Consider the following 23,573-nt stretch of genomic DNA (forward strand, 5'->3'; position numbering starts at 1 on the left):
GCACAGGATTGAACTATGGACCTTTGCATTACAAGTGCAACGCTCTACCACTGAGCTACAAGGGCAATTACTAATCAGCCCGCTCAAAAAACTGTATATGTCGAGGCAGCATGTCTCAGAATACCTTCCCACCCTCTCTGACTCTTACAACAACTACAGTGATCTCACTGACGGGGATGTCCTATCACTGCACTTTATAGTTGGTAGATGAAATACAAGCAGTCTCTCGAAGAAGCGTGATGTGTTAGCCGCTTTAAGATGATGAATATCTGCGTAGATCTTGTTGATCTTGTGCTGTCCTGTAAACAGAGTAAGAAATACATGAAACCAATTGATGATATTAAAAACCTCTCTTATGTACTATCTTTTTGATGCTGAATAAAGTTTGTTAGACATGCTGTATATATGTACCCGTCGCCAAATCTATCCCCGAGACTCCAAATATGTCCTGCTAAGTGGTGTAAAGACAATTTCACCCTTCAAGGAACAGAAGCAAGGCAATGATGAACATTGGAACAATATTCTTATTCGCTTAAATCCGACGTTGAGAGTTGTTTAAGTTGAAATTGACATCCTAAGACATAATATAGCATAACATAACGGTGCTGGTAAGCCTGGATATGCGAAACTAGCCAAGGCAATTTCCTGGTATATATGTATTCGATCAACCTCACTCGACCTATACGTGCTCCCTTCGCTATCGCATCTTCTGGCCGAGTATGTCTCCAAGTACAATCCATGCATCCTCGACGTCTTGCGGTATATCAACATGGACGATGGAGCCTTTGCCCCGTGGTCCGTATCCGTTCTCATTGTCTCTCATTCGTGGAATTTCGCCAACAAGTAGAGACATCAGTCGTTGCATACTCCAAAGACCATCATTTTGGTTCTTGTCAAAGTCAGCAATGCCATACCGCAAGTAAGAAGTGAGGCCGCTCGCTTGGTTCTGAGCCCCGGAGTCTTGAACCGCCACCTTGGGCACGAAGGTTGGCCAGCCGGCAAACACAGGAGTACCATCCGTCTTATCAGAGTAAACTTGTTCAAAGGCAGCAACCGTACGTCGACACATGGTGGGGTCTTGAGCGACGACAATAGAACATGGTGATGTGTATCCATGCTGGTCTAATATCTTTCTTGTGTACACTGCATTTAGTGCACAATTTGTTGAGGCATCCTCGATCAAAATAGTGAGCTTTTGTGTTGGGTGCTTTCCTGTGGTTATGAGGTTGTTCTGTTCAACTTCAAGGTGGAAGAACCGCTCGACAATGGTCTGGAAGACCCGAGCCTCTGGCTGTCCCTGAACTTGGCCAGTAATCCTGCTGTACTTGGGATGTCGAGCTACAGCATCATATAGCAATTGGGTCGAATGTCCGATGCCACCGGTGATGACCAGAACAACCGCTTCATCTGGTGGGACAGCATTAGTCTTTTGTTTGATCGATTATGTTCATCATCTCTGTCCCCGCCATGAAAACCTACCCGTTGCCTCTACCAACTTCGTCACCGATGATACGACAGTATCTACGATGGACAAAATTGCAGAGCCGCACAAAACAACTACCGCCACAGAATTTGAGCTTGTCTTGGCATTCGGCTGCTTCTTGGTCGCCGAAAAGCCGAAGAGGGCGCGTTGCAGATCTGACAGAGCGCAGACTTGCTCGTGAGCAACAAATTCCGAGATGATGTTCGCAGCGTCAGCCGCTTTTGAGACTTTATCGGGGGAGATAGCCATTGCCTTTGATCAAAGATTTACTGCTCAGAGCCATGCGAGACAGGCGTAGACCTCAATGGCCAATACAGAGAGGTGTAAAGGATTCAGCGTGAGTAGATGTTGACGAAGCGGAGTATCCGGAAACGGAAAATCCGGCTGGCGATGGTCTCAATTGGCAGCGTGGAGTCTCCCTATGTTTTGATATTGAGGGAAACTTCAGCTAGAGTCCAATCTAGTAATGGTCAAGTAAATGAGCTTTGTATCGTCTATCCTCCAGTTGTTGGGCATATCATGTATCGAATCCTAAGTTGAAGCTCTCACAAGCACAGCAACACCCATGATGAGCTGAGCCATAGGAACTTTTAGAATTAGGAAGGCTTGGATAGCGTGGATAGCTTCATTTGCACCTCGGGTGTTCACATGCGTCTCAGAACAGTATTCGTAGAATAAATTGAGAGTTAGTGTCTCATTTCTCCGTGTTCAGGTCGCCAAAAACACTCGCTTGCACCATCACACGGGGACGTTGCTAGTGAATTTTGGTAATGGAAGAACTGAGAAACCATCTGACAGTTTTTTCTTGATAGAAATATAGTGGCCAGAGTGACTCGGTGTGGATTTGTTTCACCGCGAAGAGACTTGGACCTGGTCATGCTCATTTCTACTTCAGACCAAGTACCTAGGCATTGATGAGTTCTTTTATTCTGAAAGCCGCACATGCTCCCAGAACCTCTCTCCTTTTAGAACACAAAACCTAGATATCTACCTTGAGAATTAGTACTGTTTAGTCGGTTGCGACTGCGAGACATGGAGCAAAACCTGACCAATGATTCAGAAACACCAGGAGCATTGGATGACTATAATAGCTTTGCAAGTTCATGAATTAAAAGGGGCCAGGCTGCTATTTCCACTGTTGAAATAAGCGCTACTCTAACGCTGAAAGCCTCTCCAACTTCTTAAAGACATTATTGGACTGAGGAAAGAACCACTTACAAGCGTAGACTTCTTGTTATAGTCATGGTTGGTGAATCGTATCCCACAACCTCTTCTTAATAATAACCTGAACTTCTGCATTGCATCACCAGAAAGAGCATGGCGCGCCCAAATAAAAAACGAACATCTTGAGGTCAAGTTCAATCGCGTGTTCGCTAGGCATAGATGGAGGCCTCGCAGTGGCAGCCGCAATAGCTGCCACTGCGAGCTCAGGATCTCTGCCAGTGGCATTTGTCACTCCACGCATCGTCTAATAACGGAATAGCAGAACAAGGTACTAAGATAAACAACAATGTTCCCCCACTTCGGACACATTGATCTAGTCGCCTCTCCCCGTACTCCTCTTCGTTTGTTCACCTTTCATCCTCTTGTTCTGGTTATGGGTATCGTGTCAAGAACATCAACACAAACCTTAATTTTCTTCATCTATCACCTATCAGCCACCATATCCCTAAAGAAGCCTCACGTAAGGCAGGCGAACTTAAAATGAATTCTGTCTCCGCCCCTGGAGAGCCTCAGGTGGTGCGCAACGGCCTACAATCGCCTCCTATCAACACCTCGAAGGACATGGCAAGCCGCCTCGCTTCCAATCCACACAATGCCCAATCCAACTATGATGTTATGTCAACTAGATCGAATATGGTATGTATTGTGCAGTGATAATGGCTTTGGCGAAAAAAGACACTGACCCCTCTAGAAGGCGAGCGGAAACCTGATCGATGCAACTGAGGATTTGGCCAACATTGGAGACTATAATGCTTCTTAGGGTTCGTTCACCTCCGTGGCTATAGCGATGCCTCGCACAGGAGCTCAACGCTAACATGTACCAATAGTAGGAGCATACAGCCCGTCCTCACAAGGTGCAATCCAAGACTGCATCACTGTGGCTCCCAGTCATCCTAAGACGCATATGGCTCGAGGGAACTCATCCGCTGCTCTTCGGCCAGATCAGGACGGTCCGAAGTACGATCTCACAACACTTGCGAATCCTATCCGACCAGTTAGCGGACCTCATGTCCCGATGTTTAATCTGGAACAGGTTTATGACATCTTCAATGGCACCCCTTGGGGAAATCAACAAAACGACACAGTGGGGGAGCAGAATCCCACCGAGAGTCGCCAAAACGACAAAACTGCTCAGTCTAGAGCCTCGAAACAAACAAAGAGAAAGAGCCTTGGACATCGGGCTGGTTCGGGAGTCTCCAAGACATCCCGTCTGCACAAGCAGCCTGCCACGCAACTCAAGCGATCTAAGAATCTTCAGGGGAAGAACCCAATCGATCTCGTTGCTAGAGGAGCCATCCCAACCCCCAGTAGCCCAAGCGACCCAGCCCCTTACTATGAAGTTGCGCGCGCTCCCAATTTCAGCAGACCTATTCCCGACTTTGACCCAGCCTTGATTTCTAACTGTCCTAAGCCGCTATCGCCTTCAGATATGTTAGATGGAGAAAAATACTTTCTCTATCAGATGGCCACGGCTCGCCATCTAGCCTTCAACGGAGTTTTGGGCCCATACCAGATTGGTCACTGCTTGTGTGATGTCCATAGGGCAACCGGGAATCTAGTCAAGTTTGCACGTGCCTGCACCGCTCCAAATGGCGAAAGATATTGGCGTCATCTCATGACAAATGCGTCTATAAAGGCTCAGGATGGGTCCAGAATGGCAGGCAAGCCAATTGCACTCTCAAACGGAGCCCTGGTTTGGATGACAGATGAGAAGGGCAAGGTTATAGCTCCTGAATGGACATTCAACGAGCCCCAGTTCTTGCCTGAATTCTCGGACGATCAAGAAATGGGACAGTATCCGAAGCAATCTCAGCAGGAGACCAACCCAATCCATCCTGGGCTCAAGAACACTAGCAAAGATCCCTTTTGGTGGTGAATGACACGATATCGTGACCGAGTTGCATGGGCGGAGTGAAGAGTCCCGAGAGAATGTTTGTGAACATCCCCGGGAATGGCCACATTCAAGCTTAGGCTCTGCTCGAGTCCCTTCAGTCTTTGTGTTCATACGACAAAGTTCATACGGAGTAGGAGTAAAGAACTGTCTTTGGAATGTTTTGACCCGGAGGATCTTGGTTTATACGTTGATGCATGGCCGGAACTTTGTTGTTAGTTGATCTCTGGAGTTGGACTTACTCGATTTTGAGTTTTGATAAAACTCCGCCTGGTCTTGATGTTAAGTAGCGATTCCTAGAACTGGAAGCAGGAATGTGTTTCTACCAATACTAGGCAATAATAATGCCAATTGTCAATGAATAAGTGGTAGTTGTCGAATCAAGTGGCTACCTATGATTGATGATTACGGAAGAATTGCGCACCGACCTCGATAACATCATCGAAAAAGGATGCCCACCCTAACCTAACGTTGGTTTGGGCGCCACTTCTGCTCAATACTTCCGCGCCAACACGTCGTCTTTGTGTATTATCAACTCTTCTCGTCCTCATTTTTGCCCCTCTATATCCCTGTTAGACAAAATGGGCTCTTCATCTTCGAAAGTCGCCAAAGGCGTAGCGCGAAAGTATCCTGCCCGAGCTCCTGGAGCTGCTGTCTCGCAAGCAGTAGCACGTCAACCAAGGGCAGAGCCACCAAAACCAAAGTCAAAAACCTTGGGGAACAGCGCCAAAGACGACGGTAGATCAATTGGAACCTACTATATATACTGCAGCATCTAACTCGTATCTGTAGCTGTTCGTGCTGACGCTATGGACCCCGACTTCCCAACCGGCGACTTCTCACGCCGTCTACACCAGATGGGAATCGCTGACTCGAACCCTACATATTCTCCTTCGTCTACAGCCGCGACCCCTCTCGGAACTTCAGCCCCTCCAGGACCTAGTTTTGCACCGAGTCGAAGCAATCCAACCCTCGTAGCGCTCTCAGCTCGAGATCGACTACAAGACGAAGCGGAAGAAGATTTCGCAAATATGGGACGCGAGGGCCGACGATTCCTCGATATGAGGACTTTAGTGGATGCTATGAAGTTTCGCGATCGAGGCATACCCGGGAAGGAGATTGAGTCAAGATTAAGGATACAACCGGGGCTGCTGAACAAACTTGGACAGGAGAAGACCTTTTCGCATGTGACAAGTCCGAACTGAGGGCAAGGTACGAGGGAATATATGGAAATTCATCACGATATCCGCAAGGAAGGATGTGACAAGTGTATTATGATTGTACAATACGATATTTCTCGTCGCTCAGGAGTGGCAACAAACGATATCCAGAACGTACCCCCAAGGCCCAGGTTGCTGCGACTGTTTTGCTTTGACCCAGGACCTACCTTATATAATATGGCTCTACCACGCAGCATGTCCACCATCCATGCGAAGGTCAGCACCTGTCATGAAGCTACTCGCATCGCTCAAAAGAAAGACAGCAGCACCGCGATACTCTTCTGGAGTGCTTAGACGGCCGAGCATGTTCTCTTTGGGCCACCTTTCGCGACGATCAGGATAATCGTTGAAGAGATTTTGAAGCATCTGGGTCAGAATATAGCCAGGAGAGAGGGTGTTGACACGGATACCGTGTTCTCCCCATTCCATTGCAAGATTAAGGGCAAGCTGTACGACTGCAGCTTTGGAAGGGTTATAAACGCTGGCGAAGTTTTAGTAGCTGGACATCAGAATCGGAAATCGTGCTTACGGCGCGAGCATGCCCTTGTTAGCGATGGTTGCGCTCATACTGGCAATCATGACAATACTACCAGGCTTTCTAAGGCGAATCATCTGACGAGCAGCTGCTTGGGCAGTCATGAAAGCCCCAGTGAAGTTGATGCTCATCATTCGTTCGGTTTCTTCCATCGAATAGTCGATTGCTGGTGTTTCGTGGTTGATACCCGCAGCAGCGATGAGTCCATCCAGACGACCTGCGCCATTGGCGATATCCTCGAATATGCGATTGAGACCTGGGACATCTCTGACATCGACTTGATGGTAATGAAGTGAGGTACCAAGCTCACGCCCTCGGTCAGAGACTTGTGAGAAGTTGGACTTCGGATCCTCAACTGGCGAGGGCAGTCTATCAACGGCGTGGACTATCATAGTCAGAATTCAGCAAATGATATATTCTTAATGGTCTCTCTCACCAGTAGCTCCGGCTTCAAGAAGAGCTTCAATCTGAACAAGACCCAAACCTCTTGCGCCTCCCGACACGACAATCACTTTGTCTTTGAGGCTGAACTCTGGTAGTAGATGAGGCTGACTCTGCGCCGTGTTGCATTGAGAAGGACTGTGGTGAGAGGCACGAATAGCTACTTGAACATATCTCGTTGTTTGGCGAGGAAAAGCTTGTCTCTGGAGAGGCTGGCGAGCCAGTGTTCGAATAATGGGAGAGAAGTTGTTCATTGTGGAAGCTTGTGAGATATTCCAGGATAGACTTCGTTCAGTGGTAGCTCGGGTTGCTTTTGTACGAAAGTCAATGCTAGTCTAATATTACGTGCAATAGCCGTGAGGGGAGTGCTCAGTATGGATATTTATAGGGGTGTCAGTAGCCGTTCTTCGTCATCTCTACTGCATTACGAAGAGTAAATAACGAGGGATCTTCATGCCCCAGAATGGACAATATCGTCAATTCAGACATTCTGAAGGGTGTGTATGAAGAGAATGTGCCTCAGTTTTGCAGAATGAAGTTGACGACAGGCCAAGCTTTTCTACCCCCGGAGCCACTAGGACGTTGTTGATCATCCCGGTAAGGCCCGGGTTTCCTTGCAGAGTTAATCAGGTCCTGGCTGAGCAAGGTTCGCCGTCAGCCCTTTGACCCCTTACCCCCTTGGCTTACTTCGTACAATTCATCTCGATTTGTATGTGAAGGTTTATGTGCAAGTGTGATGAGCATATACTCTACCATGAATGTCTCCCTCAGAACATTGGTTGTCCTATGGAAGAAAGACCATTGCTGAGGATGCAAGTCACAGCATTTCGGGTGATGGTTGCGTTACATGGGGAATCAAGCGGAGTCACCTCCGGATCTGCACCCCGCCCCCAGCTTTTGAGCTCCTCCATAAACAAACTCTCCAGCTGCATCTCAGCTCTTGAACCTAACGTTAATTCGTTTTCCCGCAGTAGCTCCGAATCCGGCATGGAGTAGAATGTTTACTGTGGTGAAGGTGGTGTGTTCATTTGCCAAGACTGCTAAGATCTTTTGAAAGCATTCCCTTGAGAATCATGACATAGACTGTTGATACATGATGCATCAGCCCTGGCTATTGAATGAATAAGAGCCAATCTTAGGCCCTGCACCTTCAAATCGCCTGGATATGTGCTGTTCACGGCCAACCTCTATATGATACCGGTGCGACACCGCGTCACGAGGTATCGTTGAAAAGAGGCATCCCGGAGAAGAACACCCTCTTCGTCTCGCTTCCTCGGTGTGGATTGCACCGAGGCAGATATCACTACAGCGAATTGCCTTGATCTGAATAGATCTACACAAGGTTTCTTGCTTTGTAACGAACACTTTGGTTTTCTATATAAGATTTACATGGTGGAATTTGGAGGAGCATATCAGCGAATGGGATAGCATGCCCCCGCGTGCTAGTTCTATCAATCAAGACTTGTTCTTATTCCCAATGCAAGACAACCCTTTCGGTAATTATAAGACCTTGGGGACAATGCTCGGGACGCCAGCCGGTTTAACTACATTGATTGCCTAACATGGTAACCCGGAATCCTTTTGATACAACTATTAGCATTGTACATCGACTTCGATCGCAAATACCAAGCTTAGACAGAAAGTCTACAAGCTTCTGGCCTCTTGATTAAAGTAGTGGCCATGCATAGAGGTTACCTGGCCTGGATTTGTCGTACACGTGAGCCACAGAATCCTGCAATAGCCAATCATGACTCCCAAGCGCAGTATCCTAGAGCTCGACCAGTTGTTCTGCTTCTGGGTGTATTCCTGAAGAAGCCCAAATTGATACTGAGATTGGCTTTTCCTAAACCTTGCCTAAGGTTCACATCCGTGGACGGCCACCTGTTCTGACACAGCCCCAATATTCTACCTACCGGTGTGCACACCCTGATGCTGACTGGGCAATAAGGACCATCTGCGAGTTAATGCACTTTATATTACCAAGAACGGAGGAAATTCGCGGCCTAAGCATGGTGAGCTTTTGAAGCAGTACATGGATCGTCAACGAAGCAAAGGAGTGACTGGCATCTGAATTATCATGGGAACTGCCAACAATCTGAGTTAAATCGAAACCAAGAGGATGCATTAACGCCTTTTTCCAAACCTCCAGTCATAGCACTATGCTTTTATTGAGTCGCCTCGGTTCGCGTGCCCTCTGTGACGACCTCCAATGAGGCCTCCGTCAGCCGTTCACAAAATGCTCAAAAACAGAAACATATGAACGAGACAGGCTCTAACCACGCGTATGACCCCCAGAACCGATAGCCTTTTGAAGTTGCCTTGTACCAGTCTTATGCTTGTTTCATTTCCACCGTAGATGGGGTTGTTGCCTTCTAAGCACTGTCGATCCACTGGTAAACAGTGACTAACGTGGTGTAGACCATGGCGATGAAGCCAACAACCATGACAACAATGTCAATGACCTTGGCCCTGGTTGTCTGAGCAGCTCCCTTGTAGTGCAAGTACGCTGGGTAGATGTAGACCAAGGGAACACAGGCAAAGCTGCCAATCAATGCCACAAACTTATCCAAGTCACTGGCACCAACTATACTGACACCGACGCATACGCCTACAAGAAGGGTTCTGAGAGCATTCTTCTTCCACTTGATTGCAGCACTCTTCTTGCCAGTTGCACGCTCACCAAAAACTGAGGTTTCTATAATACGGGCAGCGGGGAAAAGCTGGACAGGATCTCCAGCGAGAACGGCAATTGAATACAGGAACTGGACTGCGTTGACAAGAGGAGAATCCTGAGGAAAGTTGGAAATGACTTGAATCTTGGTATCCTCACCAAAAGTCGCATAGCAGAGTGCTCCCACAGAGGTAAAGATGATCGTGATGATAAACATGACCAAGTAAAGGAGGTTAGGGAAGTGCTCGGGCCTCTTCATGCTTGACTGGATGGGCAGAATAAGTCCAATTCCTTCAAAAGTGAAGATACCCGAGCCAATGGTCAAAGTGAAATCTCGTGGGTTGAATAGCTTCACAGTCGAGTCCATGCCACGCTGAGAAAGTGCCGCAATGTCGTAGTACCAGATGTACACAATTCCAATCAAAATAAAGACATCAGCGAGAAGGGCGGCGGGTCCAAGTTTTGAGATGTTTCGAATCAGTGCAAGAGGGACAAGGGCGACCAACTGCAAAGCGATCAGACTGGGTACACTGAACATGAACTCGCGGTGGTTGGCGGTCACGGCGTCAAGAAAAGCATAGAGGTTCTCAGCTGTGAAGATGAGGCCAGCGCATACAAATCCAAGCTGGGAGATAGCAATCGAAGCGAGAACCAGACTTCTGAATCGAGGCCCAACAATGGCTTCACCCAGTTCTCCATAACCGCCTCCGTAAATCTGTCGGCAGTCAAGAAGAAGACGGAAACATCCGCAGTTGACAAGGGACAACACAATGAGGGTGATTGACGAGAACAGGATGCCACCATTGCGGAACGCCTTAGGCAAGAACATGATTCCAGTTCCGATGAAAGCCTTGATGAGGGTGAAAAACGTCTTTGTGGTTGTAGCGTCGCCCGTCTTGCGCATTCGTTTAGAGCTTCGTCTTCTGCCAAGCAGGGGTCGAAGCTCAGGTGGCTGTTCCACATCGCCGTCTTCTCGATCATCAATGGCAGACTCGTCTTCGCTGTCGGCATCTTCGAGATCTTCGCCGGCAAAGCTTCCGTATAGATCGAGGAAATCGACAAAGTTCTTGGCGACAATTGTATAGCCACTCATGCGTCTCTGCCGGGCGCGTCTCTGAAGATGGTATCGTCTAAAGCCGCCGGGTTCCCGCTGTTCGGAGTGGCTCAATTCGTCTTCGGCAGCAAGGGGAGGAGGTGTATGATGGGAAAAAGTGGCAGCGCGACGGAGGGAATTGGCTCGGGCCTTGATCTTGAACATGTCGCGATGCATGTCGCCTCCTTGCAAGAGTAGAGAAGATTCGACGGGATCTCCTGAAGTGTCGTTGTTGTCATTGCTGGCAGACCCCGAAGCGGAAGGGTTGGCTGGACCAAAGGCAACGTCGGGCTCGGCTGAGTAGCCATCTGGGAGATGCCTGTCGAGGATGGCAGCTTTTCGCTTGCTCGTCTCGCTGCCCAAGCTACTGGGTGTTCCGTCGAAATTGGCGAACTCAGCCATGATTGTGGATTGGCAAGAGGAGTTTTACAGTCGTGACTTAGCTCCTACAGAGCTTTATGGTGGTTGCTGCAGCAGGGTGAACAGTAAATGGCAGAAGATGGAGTCTTGAAATAATCAATCACGAGAAGTTTTCAGCTGTGTTAGCCGTCACTGCAAGCGTCAACAGACATCCGCTGGCGATGAGAAAGGAAATATGTATAGTTGCAAGGAAAACATTGAAAACGGCGAACAACCAAGGGCCTCTACGTTGGGTCGTTCGGTTGTTGTATGACAATCGGGGTCGGTGAATGTCTCTCCCGGTACGCCTAGCTCCTTGAGGCTTGGGCCAGTGGGGTTGACGATCCACGTGCATGAAGAGAGTGCAAGTACTCGATACTTTTTCAGCCCCATCTTTCAACGACAATTCGCAGATATCTACTACAACCCAAAGTCGAAGTTACTTGGCTCGATCGCTTCCATCGAGAGCTTGATGCAACCACCTGAACACCACGCTCGGCATTGAACCTGCCTGATTTGACATCACCGAAACTTCTAGAGAGTACCAAGACTGAAGCCTTCAGTTATCTTGTCTCCAGGGCGAGGCAATATGCAGCATTAATATTAAGAACGGTAGCAGCATTGTAGCATTCCAAGATTGCACAAGCACACAGGTACATATGTGTTTGTTAGCAACATGCTTTCTTTACTGCTGTCTAGTTTGACGTAATCAAGTGATGCTTTTGCCGTTCATTAAGTAACAGAAATGGACGGATACTGTCAGAGTCAGAAGCTTGAGCTCGGTGATAATCGGATGCTCTGAATGGCTTGTGGCAGAACACAAACTTTGAAGAATTTAACAGTTCATCCACCTAGGTCCCTCTGATGTTCTTCTACATTCTTACCTTTAGGGTGAATTGGATCGTACCCACCTAGGGGGCGGTTAACCGAAGATAAGCCGGCACACTCTGGCAAATTCCTCCTCAGGCACGTAGTGCTAAACCCATTACGCTTGACGCGCCTGTCCTTTTGCAGCCCACCAGAAAGCTCATTCATCAACCTCAAATCCGACACTCAAACTCATCGCAATCATTCGAGATGAGTTTCGTCCACCTGAACCCTCGCCCCATGCTCGAGAAGCTTGTCGGGAACCCAGTTCTTGTCCGTCTAAAATGGGGTGAGGTAGAGTACAAGGGAACGCTGGTTTCCATCGACAGCTACATGAACATTCAGCTCTCCGGCACCGAAGAGTACATTGAGGACAAGCCTACTGGATCACTAGGCCAAGTATTGATCAGGTATGGATTTTCTTACCCATCCTGCATTCTCAGAAACGCGATGCTAACCATGGGATCCAGGTGTAATAACGTACTGTGGGTGCGCGGTGCGGATGCAGGAAGCGACGCTGATGCCGCTATGACCGGTTAATCTGCATCAGCGGCGAAGGAAATGTGAGAGGGAGAGGAATGAGACACAATGCTCTTGAAGTTTGGAGAGCCTTGGTATGATACGAGCCCAATTCTCGTGGCCGACGCGACACCGCCTTTTCAACCATCATCAAGCCTGTATCAAAAGCCGAAATCATGTATTCACAGACGCTCCGTTGCGAGGAAGCACTTGTCGACTTGTTTCCAAATTTTTAAACTAAACTTGGGGCGGACGGCCTATGACGGCCCACAGTTTGGCAATATTTGCTGTAGTCACGATCTAATTATGAACTGTGAAGATTACTTTTGTGTGTCAAGAAACATGTCTTTGAATTTGCTGGCCATCTTTCAGCTTGGCCCTCTTCTGCAAGCAACTCGATGCCCTCCTAGCACTCACCCCAAACAACGCCAGCACCATTGTTAGCAAACATTCGGAACCCTTCTTGTTTGGGGCCAAGAGTTATGGTATCACTTTTCATTTACCGTAAGTGCCTCTCGTCGTACCGCATAGGGGAAAGCCAATAGAATTAGTTGTGCAGGGTTCTTCTCAATACCAGTAAGCCAAACCATCATCGAGCGTATGGATGTTAGCAGTTTTCAGGCAATTTGGAAAAGCTACACGAATTGGCCAACAAGGCCACATAACCGACTGAGCTGAATGATGGTCAGCTCAACTTAGTCGATGAAGCGAGCAACATCGTCTATTTTTCCTGTCGGAAAGCCACCTTGTTACCTGTCCAGAAATCACCTTCATCAAGCAGGTGTGAATCAATGTAACTCTTTAAGAGCCATAGTATACCGTTCTTCCCCGGTTCTAAAGTAGTTTCAAGACGCTTCTGAGAAGGTTTCGCCTCCATCTCCCCGTGAGAAGAGACACACAACTCCAGAGGATAGTATGCATCTTCATCAGAAGACTTCAAGAGACTCGATACGCCGCCTATATGCTCTGTTCGGAGAGGGCACTCTACGAGAAGTGCTGGTCTCGCACAGCTATTCTGTCTACTGAGATAGTGAAGAAAGGGAGTGCATGCGGTTGCGGATGACCGGGTTCTCCACGCACCACTCTTACGATTCACAGTCTCCGATGTATTTGTCTTTTTTGTGACAGAAAATCCTTCTTTTATAACCTGTAGACTTCCGAGGCATCCTGCTTGTTTCAAAGATGTCTCTGCTTCGATGTGGAGTTCGACATACAAAGCCTGGCGTAAAGTATATGAGATGTCACGACTCGAAAGTAGACGAAATGCAGTGTTCATATAGGCCTATGTAGCAACCTAAGGGTAGCAAAAGACATGGTATTGACTCGATAAGCTTGGGTTTTCTCGCAAAACCACCAGGATGAAGACGTGGAATTATGATGGCGTTGTAGATGCTGTTTGGTATTTGTGCCAAGCCAGGAATACGTACTTCGTTCAAAAGGCTATAAATCTATGCAATTCAATTTTTAGGAGTCTCATAAACAAACGACTTAGGTGGAGTTTGCCGACGAGATGGTTGGCAGACCCAAGCGTAGACATGCTGTTCAAGACTAACAACAAGAAAGGTTGAATTGCGTCAGCCATCTATCAAGCAGCTCCTAGAGTTATGCCTGCGAACAAAGTGACCATAGTTTCATAAATTCATACCCTTGGTCGTTGCTTTTGCTTCGGAGTCGGCTATGGCTAGTTGAAGAGTTGATTAAAGCTGAGGAGATTCGCCAGAGACGTGATAGAGACATCATAGACCTCCGTCTCTAATTTAAACATTGAGACCAGCACACTTCGGACCAAGCTGCCACTAGCCCCAAAAGGTATCCAGTCTTGTATGCTGCTCCTACCCGTGTATTCAAAGCTTCTCGATTACTTGGTAAAAGTGTCTGGCTTCCCATCGGCCAAGTTCTGAGGTACACAGAGAAATCAGCTTCAAGCCTCGGAGACAATTGTGCATCGCTGGATTTTGATGACCTTTGCTAGCTGTTAGAATTGGGTGATTGAGCCAGTCGCGCATGGCGGTTTCGACTCCGTCATTCTCTCGTTCTCTTCACAAAAAGGATTCTATTGGTGGTTAGTTTATCAATATCTCTTGCTAAACACAGCTGGATTCTTAGAAGCTCCTGAGGAACAGGCCCATCTGCCGAAGAGAACATGTAGTAGTCTCTACATCAGACAATTATCTTCGTTTGCAATTGTAAAGCTCGTCCAGAAAAGCTGACTGACCTTCTCTTCGCAGAAAGGACTGAACATGATACTTAATGGCGTTGGCGCCGACTTGATGTTATTACGCTATTCGCAAACAAGGTAGAGAATGCCCCAGTAACTAACAGTTGAAGGGAAAGTGTGCAGTCATAAAATAGACAATGGTAAATAGTCATTGGCTTCGATGAGGTGAAGGGTTGAATGAGGCCTGCAATTATGTAAAGATACTTTTGTTGAGAGGTTGGTGTATTATTACATATTGAAACCGCCCCAATTACCTATTAAGGAAAGTCAAGATGGCCGAGTGGTCTAAGGCGCTGCATTCAAGATATTGTCTTACCTAGTTACCTAGGAAATCCTGCAGTATCGAAAGATTCTTGGGTTCGAATCCCAATCTTGACAAGATATATATTTTTTCCTCTTCCAGTCTGTATTTACAAACCCATCATGTATACTATTTGCGGTGGCATTGACATCAAATCAGTCAAGATGGCCGAGTGGTCTAAGGCGCTGCATTCAAGACGTTGTCTTACCTAGTTAACTAGGAAATCCTGCAGTATCGAAAGATTCTTGGGTTCGAATCCCAATCTTGACAAGATATATATTTTTTTCCTCTTCCAGTCTGTATTTACAAACCCATCATGTATACCATTTGCTGTGGCATTGACATCAAATCAGTCAAGATGGCCGAGTGGTCTAAGGCGCTGCATTCAAGATGTTGTCTTGCCTAGTTAACTAGGACAATCTGCAGTATCGAAAGATTCTTGGGTTCGAATCCCAATCTTGACAGAAAGTTAACTTTTGGCTTTCCTTTTTTATCCTCTAGTAGACATTATAGGTTATATACAGGCTTGCCTCCTATCTACCTGTAAAGAACTGGCATCCAAGCCCGCTGGATAATATGAATCATTACCTGGCAAATAGTTGAGCAAGCAATGTTGGCTGGAGCCTAGCAGCAGGCCTCTGGAAGCGGGGGTGAGAGCTGGGGCCGCTGTTCCTAAGTGCCGCGAATCTGGGGAAGCGGGGCTTTAGCAGACTTAGTGGGGACGCTTTAGGGTGCTCAAGGACCCTCTGCATGCTAGCGCCAGTGATTAATGGACGGCACGCGACTTGTAAGAGTGCAATGAATCGCTGTAAGTTGTAGGGGGGTAGGGGGGACAGAGAGTTTGGAATCTATAACAGAAGTACTTGCGAGGAATGTCACCAACAAGTCATCCTGCATAGACGAGCAAAAGGAGCGGGCGGTCAAACACATCGTTCCCCTGTCTGGCTCCTGCATCTGCCCTCCGTTCTCAGTAACTGTGCCGCACATTGTTGTTTTTGGTGTATGAGGTACCGCAGGTGGAAGTCTATTGAAATTGAGACGACAGAGCTGCGTGTTGCTATGCACTTCACGCCTGTGATGCACTGAACATGAGATTCTTGTCCCTCTCGATCAATCCTACTTGAATACTGGGCTGACACTTGCATTTTATGCAACACACGAAACGAAGCAGGGTCACATTTGTTGATTTCACTGCGTAGAAAACATGCCACTTCCTGCTTGCGTTTACTGGCGGGGCTATGGAGTTTCAGTCGCCCAGTGTCAGCTCCAGCTTCTTTGATTTAATTTCATTTGATTTGCCTCCCTGTATGCTACTACTCCGTGATCATTGCGCTGGGTCAAGAAGCGCAATTTCACAGCGAGGTACTATATTTGACCATTTTTGAAGTCTGATCGAAAGTCGACACTTTCCAGATGAATTTCGAGAATTGCTTCGCTGCCGTCTCTCTCAATCCGGGATGACACTGCACATCTTTGCTACCCAAGACAACCAAACCAACAAGCCACCATCTCCCTTGGAACGGCTGAATCTCGACTCGAAGCGGCCATCCGGCACCACAACCTCAATCTCCTGGATCGCCCCCTGCTCTTCCCCGCGTCTAGCGACAATGACCTCTGAGGCGTTCAATGGCGTGGCAACCTTCACATGGGAGTTTCCCCCTTGTCGCACGTATCTCCCCGCCTAAGTTGCCCTGACCTGCGCCTCGCGACAGGTACTTGACTGTTTTCAGAACCTCCTTGACCAACCGTGAGCAACGAGCTATCAAGTCACGAGGGTCGAGGCTCGACGTAATGGAGGGCATGGGCCTAAGGCGCCGCGAATCATCATCTGTCTCGGCCTGCATGAGAGTTTGAGGTTGGGGGGAGATTGCAAGCCATCCGCATTCAAGTGTAACCTTGTCGGTCAGCACAGTATTTGTCTTACTATGTACCGCCACTTACAGCAATTTATGCTTACACCGACAAGTATCGCCCCGTCGGTTCTCAGACCCTCACCATGATCGTTTGCTTGTACTCGTCTGGATGTCGCTGTCTCCCTACCGTGCAGGTTGATCATCCAAGCGCTGTTACCCCGCTCGATCTTGTATACAAGCAGTCATTCAGTCATGGTTGCACGTATATAATAGAGTCAGCAGCCGTTTCCTGTTTGTTTCCATTTTCTGTCTTCTTCATCCCAATCGATTAAATTCTACAAACACCCATTGTCTTCCAACTTTGCTGATACCGCCTCCACATCCTCCCGGCAACTCTAACACTTTTTTCACACTCGTCTTACGAAACCATCAAATCCGGTCGAACACGTCGATTGGATCAACCAGCAGTTAGTAAACCCCCCCCCAAAGTATCACCAAGCTCTGCCTGACACTCAGTGCTAGACATCTAAACCCCCTCCACCACAAATACACAACATGCCTGTCCGCGTTCCCAAGCTCCCCGCCGCCAAGCCCTCGGAGATCTTCTGCATGGGTGCGGCCGGTGTTGGCGTCTTGACACCTCTCTATCTTGTCATGCCTGGGGCTGAGGAGCGTTTATCCAACCAGACCAACAAGTGGGCTCCACGATGGGAGAGGAACGTCAGCTACTTTATTCCTCCCATGGAGAAGGGCGTCCAACGCATTGAGCCTCCTGTGTCCAGAATCGTCCAACGTGTTGAGGACCGTCTCCCCCTCGAGAAGATGGCCAAGTCAGTCGACAAGGGTATCCGAAGTGGTATTGCTCGATTCAATGGCGAGAACAAGCCTTAAGAACATATTTCATCTGTCTGCGACCGCACGGGTCTTTCCTTTGTACATTATCATTAGCATACCCCGGGTAGATGTCACGTCGTTCACGAAAGCCCATTCATGAATCACATGGTCTTATCTTCACGTGTACTCTTTTAAACTCATGGTGACTTGTGCCTTGGTGATGATACTTCACGTGGCTCACCATGCGTGAAGTTCACTTAGGTCTCGATCATCTTCCGCGTGCTTTTGATCTCATTGTAGTTGGCATTGGTTCCAATCTTCAACCTTGAGACTGCCCCAAATAGCATTTCATCTTTTACCATGCCAGGATTTAATACCGCAGCTATAGCAACTCCTCGCGCCTGGATTACTGTCTTCGTCCTTTTCACGATCAATTGACCGCTGCCTTCATCCTCCTGGTGCCGTATGTAGGTAGACCCAGCTGACACTCTGCATGCAGACTTTATCTGACGACCACCATCACGCCGGTTCCTTGTACCATATACTACTACTTGATGACAAAACAAGGCCCGAGAGAGATCATCACAATACACATCAGATCATGGCGACGCGATACGACGGTACCTGCCCATATCATGTCAATTGTTTTGATAATGATATGGCTACACGGGTCGACATTCCCTGTACCCTTACGCCACGTTCATCATGTATCAGTCTCCGGACTCTGTATCTCCTGTTAAAAACATGTCTGCATGAGACACTGCACGGCCCCTATGTAACGTTCATGAGGCTCAAAGCATGTCGTGATGAGTGGAACCTTGGTGCGACACATCCTGGCTCGATAGCTTCAATCTAACAATCGACCCCAGCCGAGCCTTTGTGGATACCTGGTCCACGAACAGTGCCATCAATAGTGCCATGGGCCGACACCTTTTCCGAGATGTCGTGGCCGCAGCCCTAAAAGACGAAGTCAAGTGGTGAGATAAGGCTATCTTGCTTTCACTTTCTCTCTCTCTAGTGGCACCGCCTTCTGCGAGTCAAGACACTTGTATTCAACACCACATCAACTTCATCAGAATGACCGTCTTGCTTCGTGGGTCCGCCTTCATCACAGGCGCAGCCTCCGGTACGTCCCGCTATTTGCCTCATTACAAACTATCGCCCCGCATTTCACTATGCGCCGTGGCGTGGCGTGGCGTGACCGAGACAGACTCGAAGCTACCCGCTTAGTGTCTTGTTAGAGGCTCCATTGCTGATATGATCGTCATTAGGCATTGGACAACAGATCGCCATCGCCTTTGCTCAGCATGGAGTCACAAAGCTAGCATTGGCCGACATCAACCAAGACGCACTAGATATATCCGCCGGATCTTTGAAGAAACAGTTTCCCCATGTCCATATTCTACCGGTGCATCTCAATGTTCGTGACTCCACGCAGGTCAAGGAAGGCATTGCCAAGACAATCGGCGAGTTTGGTCGTCTAGACATTGCTGTGAACAATGCCGGTATCAGTGGCAGTGGACGAAAGACGCATGAGTTGGAAGACGATGAATGGCTCGGAATTCTCGATGTGAATTTGCAGGGTGTGTATCGATGTCAGAAAGAAGAGCTGGATGTCATGATAAACCAAGAGTACGTCCACCAAGGTATGATGAATCGAAATGAGTGAAGGGCTAAATCCTCTCATAGAGATTTGGGACCTCGGGTTGGCCGCGGAAGGATAATCAACGTGGGAAGCATGTTTGCTGTTGTGGCACCAAGCAACCAGGACCATACTGCGTATACAACTGCCAAGCATGGTACGTTATGCAATATCTCTGCCGGCCACAGTCCGTTCAAGCACTGATAGACCGCTAGGCATAATTGGCTTGACTAAGGCTGACGCAAACTCGTACGGGCCTTTAGGCATCCGTATCAATGCCATCTGCCCAGGTTATGTCGAGACACCTCTACTAACGAGTATTATGAGTCGTGATCCAGGCTCACCACTCGCAGTGGACTTGTCACGAACTCCTTTGAAGCGCCTCGCCACTATGGAGGAGATAGCAGATGCTATAGTCCTGTTGGCTTCTCCCATGAATAGTTACATGCAAGGTGCCAGTATGATATATGATGGGGGTTTTACCAGTAACTAGACGCCCCTGGCCTCGTAGTCGCTAGGTAGACCAAGATCTTGGTACAACAAATACCCGCTAATCTGGTATTGAATTACCTGAATCATACGTGCATATCAACGAAGACTCTAATCAACTATTTTGTTCAAGTCATGATTAGCTATGTTTACCGCACTGATGATGATCTCCTTTGACCTCTTTGTTTCTAAAGCAACACATGCTGTGGCCCCTCTTTACCCATAAAGCCCTATCAAATTGTCTGCTCTACATCTCAATATAGTGCTTTGGCTGCTTGAATAAAGGAAGCAGGTGAAGGAACTCTGGAAATGCTTCGCTGATTTGGCAAAAGCCTAGACTAAGCGTTTTCATTTAGACGGATGCAGGAGTGTTCTCATGACACATAGCTTTAATGTACAATTTCATAGAGATACAGACTTGTTCATATGCCATAAAAATAAAAATAGAAAAATCAACTTTGAATATCCAAAATAGCACAACAGAACAACCCAGGCATGAACGTCCTTGAACACCTTGCAGAAGAGACAGTAACGCAGCAATATCACCTAACCAAAATTAAAAAAGTCAAGAGAGTAATTTCTCTGCTCATCGTTGTTCCCGTCATTCAGACGTGTCGTCTTGCCCAGATTTGGGCCGTATTCCTGAATCCTTCTTGAACCTACAGGCCCGACGTTGGTACTCGTCCAGTTTGTACCGATATGAGGGAGCTTACTGGATGAAGATTCATGCATACCACCCCCACCACCCCCAAACTTCGGGGGCTCCTTCGCCGAGCTGAAAGCAGCCATTCCTGACATGATACCAGTCGACATCGCGGCACTCTGATTCAATACCGAACTGGCACTGAGACCAGCAGTTCCGGCAGACCAGTCTATGGCCCCATGAAATTGACCTTGTGGGAAAGAAGGCTGCATGTTAGGCAGGCCCCAATTGTCATGTAATGGGTGGTTACTAAGGTTCGTAGCATTGAGTGTGCCGACCATGTGGCCTGTAGCAAGTTCGGGATGATGCATATTGACCGCGTTCGCCGCCACCATCGCCAGGCCAAGTTGTTCTGGCTGGCTGTGCAAATTTATGGGGAAAACGGTTGGGTCAAGCGGTGATTGGCTTTGTTGACCATACGGCAGAGATAGAGGTGGTCCCGGTTGCGATGTTATACCGATGTATGATGGCTTCGATGAGGCATAGTCAGAGGTTTGTCGATGAACAGAAGGACGCCTTTTCTTAAGAGGCTGATTGAAGTCAGTATCGGCTTCTCGCCTGACAGGAACAACAGGAACTGATGTATTGCCGTCATGAGAGGCGCCGCTCCTCGCACTACTAGCACCAATACTAATGGCCTGATGCCCTGCGCTGCCGCTGCGCGACCGTGATACGTCAGTCATGCTGCTACGAATCTGCTCAAGTACAGCCTTGAGCAAGTCATCCATCCTGCTGGCCGGATGGTATGTAGCGCTCATGTCGCCAACAGCATCAGATAGAATTTCAAGATAGCCGATATATGTCTGGCGATTTGGCTCATTGCGCTGGTAGGCAAGTGCAGCAATCAACGCTATTGATGCAGTACCAGCATGCTGCATTCCCGTAATAAAAATCTTTCGTCCGTCGAATCTTTGACGATGCTGCCAAAATATTCGAGCCACGCGAATCGCTTGCTGAGTACATATACTGCGGGCCAGCGATGTGCGGCTCCCATGGACCACGCGCTGACGGTCATCGGTAGACATGGATGAACCCTCAGCAGTGAAGTGATGCCCAGGGCTTTCTGAATTTGCCTTTCTGTCGCTTTCAGGACTTGGATGCGATCCCGTGCTCGAATTGTCGCCAGAAATTGAGCCATATTTGGCCCATGGTCGATGCAGTAAAATCATAGTTACATGATATTGTTGATGTAATAGGAAGAAACTGTAAGGAGCTGTCTTGACATTGCTCGGCTTCCATGCCATGCGGTCGGGCAATCGCCTATACCAATTTTGAAGTTGCCTGTCGAGATTAATGACCTGTAGATATCTGTTTTCCTCGGCTTCATTAATCGCAAATGCGCCAGTCGGTTCCGTCACTTTGATGGAGTTGCTCAGATCACGTATTTCGACGATTCGTCCGGCCAATTCCATCAACTCAATGAGCTGCTCGTAAATTTCAGTTGTCAAATCCATTTTGGGAGTCTCGAGCCCGAAAGAAGTAAGCTGGGAAAATCGGTTTGATAAAAGGTCGACGTCTTGGCTTTTGATAGCCAACGGTCTACCCAGAAACAACCCCCAATATCTGTCATAGATCACACATGCCTGCATGACCATATTTCGAATTTTTGTGTCTTGTTCGGACATGCTGCTGGTGCAATCTAAGTGGAGGCCAATATCAAAAGCAAGGCGATTTGCCATCCCTAGACACAGTTAGCCTGCAGAGAATTAAAAAACACAGACATTTCTCAAAGCTCACCAGAGTACATCCAGCCGGTATTGTCTCTACCGACACCGCATTCAAGATCTCCAAGCAGCAATAACGCCTGAACACTGGGGATACCACCAGGGCGCTCGAGCTCGATATCAAGCATATGTTTGGCTTCTCTATGAAGAGAACTTTCTCGTGGACTCAGTGTAATCTTGCGCATATCATCTCGGTCCATGTCGGCCACACGATACCCCATGGCCAAGACTGTGATGTGAAGAAAATGAGAGTAAAACTTTGAAGACTTGGATATCCGGTCAGCTTCGAAAGCATCTCGATCAATAATTTGAATGACAGAATTATAGTAGTGGAAGAAACCATCCACAAGATAGTCGTGTGTCTCCGAGCTCAGAGATTGAATGATCTTCTCTGCTCTTCGGATTTGTTCCGGCGGTTCATGCGTGTATGATAGACTTGTTGATTCAGCATAAACGTGGCTGTTAGCTGTGGGACCAAAGAAACGCAGCCTTCCAGAGATTTGGTCGAATGACAGGTTGCCCTTGGTCGATAGAAGTCGATGGATTATATCCTCTTGCTTGGGATCCAGAATGCGAAATGGCGAATTTTCATTGGAGCGAGAGTACACTTGCTGGTTATCGCGCGAATTCGTCGTCGCAACTTCACTCTCACGTGTCGTGAAATCGTCGTTCTGGTAATCCGTTGGAGAATGGCCCTCACTCCCCGGAGACTTGGAGTCAGATTGCGGAGAAGGATCAATATTGCCCACCGTAGTGGCTACGGCGTCTTGATCGTGCCTTGTTTTGGGAGGATGAGTCGCTGGAGGCGGCACCACACCCTTTTCCAAAAGCAAGCCTTCAAGCATTGATATTCTGTCCGATAAAGAGGACATGTATGCTTTAGATATAGGGCTTGGAAAATTCATTAGCCGTGGCTCATGATGGGGCTGAAAGACATGAGCTCATACCGTCTACGCTCGTCATCATTTTTAATGATGCACTCTGAGCCTGACTTTGCACAAGCGGTACATTCAGTCTGATTATTGGGAACCACGCATCGTATTCTTCTGTCGCGGCATGACGCGCAGGCGACAGACGCACGGTGTCTTACTTGTTGCTTGCTTGTGTTACGGCCGGGTTTGGTTTTGGCAGAGGCATTCTTGCTGTTCGGATCCAAATTCAGGGCATCTTTTGCATTAGCAGAAAGAGCCATGACGGTCTGCGCGCAGCAGAAGACAGCTAGTCCCGGAGCGGGCTCACTGTTTATTAGCCGGACGGGTCTCGGTCACCGAAACTGGACTGAGATTTGTCTGGAGAGAGGTTGATAAAGAGAAGAGTTTGGTTACGAAGCGGAGTCGCAAAATGGGAGCTGGAACTGGGCCTTAGCCTGAGGCTGGAGCTTGGACCTTTCCCCACGTTGTGAAATGGAGCCAGCTATCTGCTTGACCTCCTAAAGGCTAGTAGGGACTATAAGACTAGCTTTATTA

The 23,573-nt window shown here is 48.0% G+C and overlaps 10 protein-coding genes; 6 read left to right on the forward strand and 4 right to left on the reverse strand.

Moving 5' to 3' along the window:
- Positions 1-697: 697 nt before the first annotated feature.
- FFUJ_01590 (uncharacterized protein) lies at positions 698-1,732 on the reverse strand (the record flags this gene model as incomplete). XM_023577018.1 has 2 exons in its annotated part: positions 698-1,407; positions 1,480-1,732. 2 exons carry the CDS (start codon positions 1,730-1,732, stop codon positions 698-700), a joined length of 963 nt encoding a protein of 320 aa, XP_023423993.1.
- Positions 1,733-3,187: 1,455 nt separating this feature from the next.
- Positions 3,188-3,467, forward strand: FFUJ_01589 (uncharacterized protein; the record flags this gene model as incomplete). XM_023577029.1 has 2 exons in its annotated part: positions 3,188-3,343; positions 3,399-3,467. The coding sequence occupies 2 exons, from the start codon at positions 3,188-3,190 to the stop codon at positions 3,465-3,467; spliced, it is 225 nt and encodes a 74-aa protein (XP_023423994.1).
- Positions 3,468-3,611: 144 nt separating this feature from the next.
- FFUJ_01588 (uncharacterized protein) lies at positions 3,612-4,583 on the forward strand (the record flags this gene model as incomplete). The annotated part of the gene is made up of 1 exon (XM_023577040.1): positions 3,612-4,583. One exon carries the CDS (start codon positions 3,612-3,614, stop codon positions 4,581-4,583), a length of 972 nt encoding a protein of 323 aa, XP_023423995.1.
- A 596-nt stretch (positions 4,584-5,179) lies between these two features.
- On the forward strand, positions 5,180-5,803 carry FFUJ_01587 (uncharacterized protein; the record flags this gene model as incomplete). XM_023577051.1 has 2 exons in its annotated part: positions 5,180-5,336; positions 5,391-5,803. The coding sequence occupies 2 exons, from the start codon at positions 5,180-5,182 to the stop codon at positions 5,801-5,803; spliced, it is 570 nt and encodes a 189-aa protein (XP_023423996.1).
- A 198-nt stretch (positions 5,804-6,001) lies between these two features.
- On the reverse strand, positions 6,002-7,048 carry FFUJ_01586 (related to D-arabinitol 2-dehydrogenase; the record flags this gene model as incomplete). XM_023577062.1 has 3 exons in its annotated part: positions 6,002-6,299; positions 6,348-6,738; positions 6,790-7,048. The coding sequence occupies 3 exons, from the start codon at positions 7,046-7,048 to the stop codon at positions 6,002-6,004; spliced, it is 948 nt and encodes a 315-aa protein (XP_023423997.1).
- A 2,118-nt stretch (positions 7,049-9,166) lies between these two features.
- Positions 9,167-10,960, reverse strand: FFUJ_01585 (probable AVT3-involved in amino acid efflux from the vacuole; the record flags this gene model as incomplete). The annotated part of the gene is made up of 1 exon (XM_023577073.1): positions 9,167-10,960. The coding sequence occupies one exon, from the start codon at positions 10,958-10,960 to the stop codon at positions 9,167-9,169; it is 1,794 nt and encodes a 597-aa protein (XP_023423998.1).
- Positions 10,961-12,034: 1,074 nt separating this feature from the next.
- Positions 12,035-12,364, forward strand: FFUJ_01584 (related to snRNP protein SMX3; the record flags this gene model as incomplete). XM_023577084.1 has 2 exons in its annotated part: positions 12,035-12,234; positions 12,295-12,364. The coding sequence occupies 2 exons, from the start codon at positions 12,035-12,037 to the stop codon at positions 12,362-12,364; spliced, it is 270 nt and encodes an 89-aa protein (XP_023423999.1).
- Positions 12,365-17,270: 4,906 nt separating this feature from the next.
- On the forward strand, positions 17,271-17,606 carry FFUJ_01583 (uncharacterized protein; the record flags this gene model as incomplete). Its single annotated transcript, XM_023577095.1, has 1 exon — positions 17,271-17,606. The coding sequence occupies one exon, from the start codon at positions 17,271-17,273 to the stop codon at positions 17,604-17,606; it is 336 nt and encodes a 111-aa protein (XP_023424000.1).
- A 1,020-nt stretch (positions 17,607-18,626) lies between these two features.
- On the forward strand, positions 18,627-19,684 carry FFUJ_01582 (related to dehydrogenase; the record flags this gene model as incomplete). XM_023577106.1 has 4 exons in its annotated part: positions 18,627-18,675; positions 18,821-19,181; positions 19,239-19,348; positions 19,407-19,684. 4 exons carry the CDS (start codon positions 18,627-18,629, stop codon positions 19,682-19,684), a joined length of 798 nt encoding a protein of 265 aa, XP_023424001.1.
- A 542-nt stretch (positions 19,685-20,226) lies between these two features.
- FFUJ_01581 (related to transcription factor nirA) lies at positions 20,227-23,299 on the reverse strand (the record flags this gene model as incomplete). XM_023577118.1 has 3 exons in its annotated part: positions 20,227-22,064; positions 22,121-22,998; positions 23,055-23,299. The coding sequence occupies 3 exons, from the start codon at positions 23,297-23,299 to the stop codon at positions 20,227-20,229; spliced, it is 2,961 nt and encodes a 986-aa protein (XP_023424002.1).
- Positions 23,300-23,573: the final 274 nt, after the last annotated feature.

Source organism: Fusarium fujikuroi, chromosome FFUJ_chr01 (assembly GCF_900079805.1).
Source record: "Fusarium fujikuroi IMI 58289 draft genome, chromosome FFUJ_chr01".
Lineage (NCBI taxonomy): Eukaryota > Fungi > Ascomycota > Sordariomycetes > Hypocreales > Nectriaceae > Fusarium > Fusarium fujikuroi.